The sequence below is a fragment of the Salvelinus sp. IW2-2015 genome, linkage group LG4q.1:29 (assembly GCF_002910315.2).
Source record: "Salvelinus sp. IW2-2015 linkage group LG4q.1:29, ASM291031v2, whole genome shotgun sequence".
NCBI lineage: Eukaryota > Metazoa > Chordata > Actinopteri > Salmoniformes > Salmonidae > Salvelinus > Salvelinus sp. IW2-2015.
Window position 1 is genome coordinate 89,385,962 of NC_036842.1, and position 9,542 is coordinate 89,395,503.

The 9,542-nt window shown below is 46.4% G+C and overlaps 1 protein-coding gene across 1 annotated transcript in view; it reads left to right on the top strand.

Moving 5' to 3' along the window:
* Positions 1–9,542, top strand: part of LOC111962765 (dynamin-1-like protein) — a 30,508-nt gene that overhangs the window by 16,644 nt on the left and 4,322 nt on the right. The window contains exons 12-14 of the mRNA XM_023986073.2: positions 7,740–7,829; positions 7,976–8,068; positions 8,169–8,222. Coding sequence (XP_023841841.1) covers positions 7,740–7,829; positions 7,976–8,068; positions 8,169–8,222 — 237 coding nt within the window. The remainder of the gene's footprint in view (positions 1–7,739; positions 7,830–7,975; positions 8,069–8,168; positions 8,223–9,542) is intronic.

The window sequence follows — 9,542 nt, forward strand, 5'->3', positions numbered from 1 at the left end:
GTAGAGGGACACACACACACACAGCAACTACAGCACACAGGTAGAGGGACACACGCACAGCAACTAACACGCACACAGGTAGAGGGACACACGCACACAGCAACTACAGCACACAGGTAGAGGGACACACACACACAGCAACTACAGCACACAGGTAGAGGGACACACGCACACAGCAACTACAGCACACAGGGTAGGGGAACACGCACACAGCAACTACAGCACACAGGTATAGGGACACACACGCACAGCAACTACAGCACACAGGTAGAGGGACACACACGCACAGCAACTACAGCACACAGGTGGAGGGACACACACGCACAGCAACTACAGCACACAGGTAGAGGGACACACACGCACAGCAACTACAGCACACAGGTAGAGGGACACACACGCACAGCAACTACAGCACACAGGTAGAGGGACAACACGCACAGCAACTACAGCACACAGGTAGAGGGACCACACACGCACCACAGCAACTACAGCACACAGGTAGAGGGACACACGCACAGCAACTACAGCACACAGGTAGAGGGACACACACACACACACACAGCAACTACAGCACACAGGTAGAGGGACACACACACACACACACACACTCTGTTTTGGCAGTACATTTGTGGGGCGGCAGGTAGCCTAGTGGTTAGAGCATTGGACCAGTATCCCAAAGGTTGCAAGATTGAATCCCTGAGCTGACAAGGTAAAAATCTGTCGTTCTGCTCCTGAACAAGGCAGTTAACCCACTGTTCCTAGGCCGTCATTGAAAATAAGAATTTGTTCTTAACTGACTTGCCTAGTTAAATTAAGGTAAAATAAATAAATACATTTTTAAAAGATGGTGGCCGACAGACACTGTCGCCTTGCTCCTAGCCAACTTTGCAGTATTTCGTTTTTCAGTGTTATTTCTTACATTATTTACTCGGAATGTTTGTTGTATTATTATGTACAGCCGGAAATAACTTTTGGATATTAGATCGGCGGTCACTTACCAGAAATTGGACTTCCCTGACCTGGATCCTTTGTTTTGAGCTTCCCGAGGCAGTTCTGATCATCCCAGGAGCTGCACCGAACCGCCCACGTTGGAGAAGAGATAGGAGTTGTGCCCTAGTCAGACTCAGGCGGTGTGCATACCATCCACTGCTTCCCGGTATATTACTTGCCAACGTTCAGTCCCTGGACTAAGCATGTTAACCCACACGAGGCTGCAGGCCCAGACGGCATCCCAAGTCGTGTCCTCTTAAGTGTTTACGGACATATTCAATCTCTCCCTATCCCGGTCTGTTGTCCCCACTTGCTTCAAGATGTCCACCATTGTTCCTGTACCCAAGAAAGCGAATGTAACTGAACTAAATGACTATCGCCCCGTAGCACTCACTTCTGTCATCATGAAGTGCTTTGAGAGGCTAGTTAATGACCATATCGCCTCCACCTTACCAGACACCCTAGTCCCACAACAATTTTCAGATCCAACGGACGACGCAATCGCCATTGCACTGCACACTGCCCTATCCCACCTCAAGATAAATACCTATGTAATAATGCTGTTCATTGACCACAGCCAAGCTTCTACAGATGCACTGTTGAGAGAATCCTGTCGGGCTGTATCACCGCCTGGTACGGCACCGCACACAACCGCAGGGCTCTCCAGAGGGTGGTGCGGTCTGCCCAACGCATCACCGGGAGCACACTGCCTGCCCTCCAGGACACCTACAGCACCCGATGTCACGGGAAGGCCAAGAACATCGTCAAGGACCTCAGCCACCCGAGCCACGGCCTGTTCACCCCGCTATCACCTAGAAGGCGGAGACCGTACAGGTGCATCTGAAAAACAGCTTCTATCTCCAGGCCATCAGACTGTTAAATAGTCACCACTATCAGGCCTCTGCCCAGTTTTTTTTATTTATTTGTATTTTACCTTTATTCAACGAGGTAAGTCAGTTAAGAACAAATTCTTATTTACAATGATGGCCTACCAAAAGGCAAAAGGCCTCCTGCGGGGACGGGGGTTGGGATTCAAAATAAATTAAATTAAATATACAGTGGGGAGAAGTATTTGATACACTGCCGATTTTGCAGGTTTTCCTACTTACAAAGCATGTAGAGGTCTGTAATTTTTATCATAGGTACACTTCAACTGTGAGAGACGGAATCTAAAACAAAAATCKAGAAAATCACATTGTATGATTTTTAAGTAATTKATTTGCATTTTATTGCATGACATAAGTATTTGATCACCTACCAACCAGTAAGAATTCCGGCTCTCACAGACCTGTTAGTTTTTCTTTAAGAAGCCCTCCTGTTCTCCACTCATTACCTGTATTAACTGCACCTGTTTGAACTCGTTACCTGTATAAAAGACACCTGCGAAACACTGCCGATTTTGCAGGTTATCAAATACTTGTTTTCCCCACTGTATATAACACACTATAGAGAGACCTAAGACAAAAACATAGCAAGGCAGCAACACATGACAACACAGCATGTTAGCAGCACAAAACAGGGTACAACCATTATTAGGAACAGACAACAGCACAAAGGGCAAGAAGGTAGAGACAACAATACGTCACGCAACGCAGCCACAACTGTCAGTAAGAGTGTCCATGATTAAGTCTTTGAATGAAGAGATGGAGATAAAACTGTCCAGTTTGAGTGTTTGTTGCAGCTCGTTACAGTTGCTAGCTGCAGCGAACTGAAAAGAGGAGTGACCCAGGGATGTGTGTGCTTTGGGGATCTTTAAGAGAATGTGACTGGCAGAACGGGTGTTGTATGTGGAGGATGAGGGCTGCAGTACATATCTCAAATAGGAGGGAGTGAGGCCTAAGAGAGTTTTATAAATAAGCATCAACCAGTGCGTCTTGCGACGGGTATACAGAGATGACCAGTTTACAGAGGAGTATAGAGTGCAGTGATGTGTCCTATAAGGAGCATTGGTGGCAAATCTGATGGCCGAATGGTAAAGAACATCTAGCCGCTCGAGCACCCTTACCTGCTGATCTATAAATTATGTCTCCGTAATCTAGCATGGGTAGGATGGTCATCTGAATCAGTTTTAGTTTGGCAGCTGGGGTGAAAGAAGAGCGATTATGATGGAGGAAACCACGTCTAGATTTAAATTTTGCCTGCAGCTTTGATATGTGCTGAGAGAAGGACAGTAGTACCATCTAGCCATACTCTCAGGTACTTGTATGAGGTGACTACCTCAAGCTCTAAACCCTCAGAGGTAGTAATCACACTGGTGGGAAGAGGGGCATTCTTCTTCCCAAACCACATGACCTTTGTTTTGGAGGTGTTCAGAACAAGGTTAAGGGCAGAGAAAGCTTGTTGGACACTAAGAAAGCTTTGTTGTAGAGCATTTAACACAAAATCCTGGGAGGGGCCAGCTGAGTATAAGTTTATGAGTTTATATGCAGACTATCATCTGCATATAAATCGATGAGAGAGCTTCCTACTGCCTGAGCTATGTTGTTGTAAATTAAGAAGAGCGTGGGGTCTAGGATCGAGCCTTGGGGTACTCCCTTGGTGACAGGCAGTGGCTGAGAAAGCAGATGTTCTGACTTTATACACTGCACTCTTTGAGAGAGGTAGTTAGCAAACCAGGCCAAAGACCCCTCAGAGACACCAATACTCCTTAGCCAACCCACAAGAATGGAATGGTCTACTGTGTCAATACAAATGGCAGCACCACATTGCTTAGAATCAAGGGCAATGGTGACATAATTTAGGACCTTTAAGGTTGCAGTGACATATCCATAACCTGAGCGGAAACCAGATTGCATACCAGAGAGAATACTATAGACATCAAGATATCCAGTCAGTTGATTATTGACAAGTTTTTCCAACACTTTATATAACAGGGCAAAATAGAAATAGGCCTATAACAATTAGGATCAGCTTGATCTCCCCCTTTAAATAAAGGACGCACCGTGGCTGCCTTCCAAGCAATGGGAACCTCCACAGAGAGGAGAGACAGGTTAAAAAGGTCAGAGATAGGCTTGGCGATGATAGGGGCTGCAACCTTAAAGAAGAAAAGATCTAAACCATCCAACCCAGATGTTTTTTTCGGGGTCAAGTTTAAGGAGCTCCTTTAGCACCTCGGACAGTGACCGCCTGCAGGGAGAAACTTGGTAGCGGGGCAGGGGAAAAAGAGCGAGAAGCGTCAGGGCTAGTCACATTAGTGCCCTGAATCCTAGTCACTGTTCTAGCCGGTTACCACAGGATACTCTACCCTGCACCTTAGACTGCTGCCCCATGTGCATAGTTATTGATCACTGGTCACTTTAATAATGTTTACACACACTGTTTTAGCCACTTCATATGTGTATATACTGTATCCTAATCATTGCTCATCCTACATAACTACTGCTGTACACACCTTTTCTATTCATATACTGTCCATACTGTCTATACACACCATTACACTCACCAGACAATTTATTAGGTACACCCATCTAGTACCGGATCGGACCCCCCACCCTTTGCCTCCAGAACAGCCAGAATTATTTGGGGTATGGATTCTACAAGTCGGAAACGTTTACAGGGATGTTTCTCCATGCTGATGTGATGGCATCACGCAGTTGCTGCAGATTGGACAGCCGTACACCACCGCCACCAGCCTGTACTGTTGACACCAGGCAGAATAGGTCCATGGACTCATGCTGCTTAGGTCAAATCCTGACTCTGCCATCAGCTTGATGCAACAGGAACTGAGATTTGTTGGACCAGGCAACGTTTTTCCACTCCTCAATTGTCCAGTGTTGGTGATGGTGTGCCCACTGGAACCGCGATTCTTCCTGTTTTTAGCGGATAGGAGTGGAACCCGGTGTGGTCGTCTGCTGTAATAGCCCGTCTGTGACAAGGACCAACGAGTTGTGCGTTCCGTGATGCTGTTCTGCACACCACTGTTGTACTGCACCATTATTTGTCTGTATGTGGCCCGCTGTTAGCTTGCATGATTCTTGCCGTTCTCTTTCGTCCTCGCATCACCAAGCTGTTTTCACGCACAGGACTGTCGATGACTGGAAGTGTTTTATGTTTTTACCTCATCATTCTCGGTAAACCGTAGACAGTGTCGTGGGTGAAAATCCCAGGAGGGCGACCGTTTCTGAGATACTAGGTCCGGCGTGCCTGGGCCCGATGATTATACCACACTGAGTCCCTTAGAATGGTCAAAAAGAGTTACCTAACGGTTAATCAAACAGTAACTGAATGCCTCGATGTCTGCCTGCTTTATATAACAAGCCACAGCCACCTGTCTCACTGTCTGTAGGAGCGATCCATTTTCGTGAACGGGGCGGTGTACCTAAATAAACTGGCCCGTGTGTGTGTAAACTCAGCAAAAAAAAGAAACGACCTCTCACTATCAACTGCGTTTATTTTCAACAAACTTAACGTGTAAATATTTGTATAACAAGATTCATCAACTGAGACATAAACTGAACAAGTTCCACAGACATGTGACTAACAGAAATGGAATAATGTGTCCCTGAACAAAGGGGGGGTCAAAATCAAAAGTAACAGTCAGTATCTGGTGTGGCCACCAGCTGCATTAAGTTCTGTAGTGCATCTCCTCCTCATGGACTACACCAGATTTGCTAGTTCTTGCTGTGCGATGTTACCCCACTCTTCCACCAAGCCACCTGCAAGTTCCCAAACATTTCTGGGGGGAATGGCCCTAGCCCTCACCCTCCGATCCAACAGGTCCCAGATGTGCTCAATGGGATTGAGATCCGGGCTCTTCGCTGGCCATGGCAGAACACTGACATTCCTGTCTTGCAGGAAATCATGCACAGAATGAGCAGTATGGCTGGTGGCATTGTCATGCTGGAGGGTCATGACYGYATGATCCTGCAGGAAGGGTACCACATGAGGGAGGAGGATGTCTTCCCTGTAATGCACAGCGTTGAGATTGCCTGCAAAGCTCAGTCCGATGATGCTGTGACACACTGCCCCAGACCATTACGGACCCTCCACCTTCAAATCGACCCCGCTCCAGAGTGCAGGCCTCGGTGTAACGCTCATTCCTTCGACGATAAACGTGAATCTGACCATCACCCCTGGTGAGACAAAACCGCGACTCGTCAGTGAAGAGCACTTTTTGCCAGTCCTGTCTGGTCCAGCGACGTTGTTGCCGGTGATTTCTGGTGAGGACCTGCCTTACAACAGGCCTACAAGCCATCAGTCCAGCCTCTCTCAGCCTATTGCGGACAGTCTGAGCCCTCAGTCTAGCCTCTCTGTTAAGAGAATTATGTTCTCAATGTTGATAAACTGAACTTTAACTACTCAGTCTGCAACCCAGAATTTATAAGATACTGGTTGAAATGAAAACGGAGGCCCAGCCTACAATAGTCAAATGTTTATTCACTAGAGCGCTCTGAAGGCAAGAATACAAAAACATCCATTTTATAGCTGCGCACATACATACACACGAACAGTAGGTGAGTTGTATCCACTGTTTATCACTACCAAGCCGCGTGGACTACCGGCAGTTCCACTCCCCCGAGATTAGGGAAACCTTGAGAAATCCTCCCTGTCCTCCTAAGTTTTCTCAGTTCCTGCCAGGTGGGTTCAAACACAGTCTAACTGTTCTCGGTATCTTTCTTTTCCCCCCCCCCCACATACAAGTTAAAATCCTGAGCTACGCCTTGCTCAGACAGTCTGGGGTTTTCCACTATACAGATACATTGTTTTAACATAATTCTGACTAAAACTACACACATCATCAGAATATAATTTTATGATTCTAATCAATTTCATACAATTATATGGTTTCAGGGTGGAATATTCTAATCATTAATTTAAACGTAAATTCCATTATCACTCTCTCAGCCTATTGCGGACAGTCTGAGCCCCTGATGGAGGGATTGTGCGTTCCTGGTGTAACTCGGGCAGTTGTTGCCATCCTGTACTTGTCCCGCAGGTGTGATGTTCGGATGTACCGATCCTGTTTAGGTGTTGTTACACATGGTCTGCCACTGCGWGGYCGATCYGCTGTCSGTCCTGTCTCCCAGTAGCGCTGTCTTAGGCGTCTCACAGTACGGACATTGCAATTTATTGCCCTGGCCACATCTGCAGTCCTCATGCCTCCTTGCAGCATGCCTWAGGCACGTTCACGCAGATGAGCAGGGACCCTGGGCATCTTTCTTTTGGTGTTTTTCAGTCAGTAGAAAGGCCTCTTTAGTGTCCTATGTTTTCATAACTGTGACCTTAATTGTCTACCGTCTGTAAGCTGTTAGTTTCTTAACGTCCGTTCCACAGGTGCATGTTCATTAATTGTTTATGGTTCATTGAATAAGCATGGGAAACCATGTTTAAACCCTTTACAATGAAGATCTGTGAAGTTATTTGGATTTTTACCAATTATCTTTGAAAGACAGGGTCCTGAAAAAGGGGTGTTTCTTTTTTTTGTTGAGTTTATGTATGCGTAACTTCTGAGTGGTTCTGTGTGTAACTTTTGAGTGGTACTAGTGTGGACACACCTAATTCTAGGGTTTTTCTGTATTTGTACTGTTTTCTATGTTGTAGAATAATAGTGAAGACATCAAAACTATGAAATAACACATGGAATCATGAAGTAAACAAATCAAAATATATTTGAGAATTCAAAGTAGCCACCCTTTGCCTTTGCACACTTGGCATTCTCTCAACCATTTTCATGAGGTACTCACCTGGAATGCATTTCAATTAACAGGTGTGCCTTGTTAATTTGTTGAATTTGTGTTGTATCTCTCTAGGAGCTTTTGAGGTTTCCTAAGCTCCATGATGCCATAGTAGAAGTGGTCACATCCCTCCTCAGGAAAAGGTTACCAGTCACCAATGAGATGGTGAGTGTTTTCGCTTACACTTTTTAGAATCATTTGCATGAATAAGCCATTATAAATGTTTGTAAATGCTCTCTGATTCACTACAATAACCCATAAACCCCATAGATTTAAGTGTACCAAATCACATTTCCTGTCTTTCTTTTCAGGTTCATAACCTGGTGGCCATCGAGTTGGCCTACATTAACACCAAACACCCTGACTTTGCTGATGCCTGTGGCCTCATGAACAACAACATAGAGGTATGAAACATTGTTCAGAGTTGGAAATTGCTTCTTTAAATTCTATTCTACAGTATATGAAGTGTTGTACTTAATGATATCATGTGGTTGTGTGTCATAGGAACAAAGACGTAACAGAATGAGAGAGCTGCCCTCGTCTGTTCCTCGGGATAAGGTAACAGACCGTCATGGCGTTAGGATTTGTTCGATTGCTACAAAAAGTACAGTTTTCTCACTGTTTCTTTACGGCTCCCAGTCTATCCTTTAGAGCAGCGCTAGAAGCCATATGTCTTTATGGCTCCCAGTCTACCCTTTAGAGCAGAGCTAGAAGCCATATGTCTTTATGGCTCCCAGTCTATCCTTTAGAGCAGCGCTAGAAGCCATATGTCTTTATGGCTCCCAGTCTATCCGTTAGAGCAGCGCTAGAAGCCATATGTCTGTCCCTGTGTCTGTCCGATTATTTTAATTTCCTCTAGTCTTCTGTCCATTGCTCCTTCGTCTTTCACTCTCTCTGCTCTCTCTCTCGCTCGCACTCTCTCTAGTCCTTTAAGGGCCCAGGGGGTCAGTCTCTCTCCCCCACTGATCTTCCTCCCCCAGAAGGAGAAAGACCCAAGGTGTGTCCCTGTGTCACTCAATGCCTGTCTGCATCCTACCTCAACCAGGGTTGGGCTTCATTTCAATTCAGTTAATTTAGGAAGTTAACTTGAGGTAAAATTGGCAGTCGTCAATTCAGAACTAATTCAAATGGAATTGCCCTTGACCCCAAGCCACCCTCATTCTTCCTTGACCTCAAGCCACCCTCATTCTTCCTTGACCTCAAGCCACCCTCATTCTCCCTTGACCTCAAGCCACCCTCATTCTCCCTTGACCTCAAGCCACTCTCATTCTCCCTTGACCTCAAGCCACTCTCATTCTCCCTTGACCCCAAGCCACCCTCATTCTCCCTTGACCTCAAGCCACCCTCATTCTCCCTTGACCTCACAAGCCACTTCTCATTCTCCCTTGACCTCAACGCCACCCTCATTTCCTTGACCCCAAGCCACCTCATTCTCCCTTGACCCCAAGCCACTCCGCATTCTTCTTGACCCCAAGCCACCCTCATTCTCCTTGACCTCAAGCCACCCTCATTCTCCCTTGACCCAAGCCACCTCATTTCTCCTTGACCTAAGCCACCTCATTCTCCCTTGACCTCAGCCACCTCATTCTCCTTGACCCCAAGCCACCCTCTATCTCCCTTACCCCAAGCCACCCTCATTCCTTCCTTGACCCAAAGCCACCCTCATTTCTCCTTGACCCCAAGCCACTCTCATTCTCCCTTGACCTCAGCCACCCTCATTCTCCCTTGACCCCAAGCCACCCTCATTCTTCCCTTGACCCCAAGCCACCCTCATTCTTCCTGACCCCAAGCCACTCTCATTTCTCCTTGACCCAAGCCACCCTATTCTCCTTGACCCAAAGCCACTCTCGATTTCTTCCTGACCCCAAGCCACCCCTC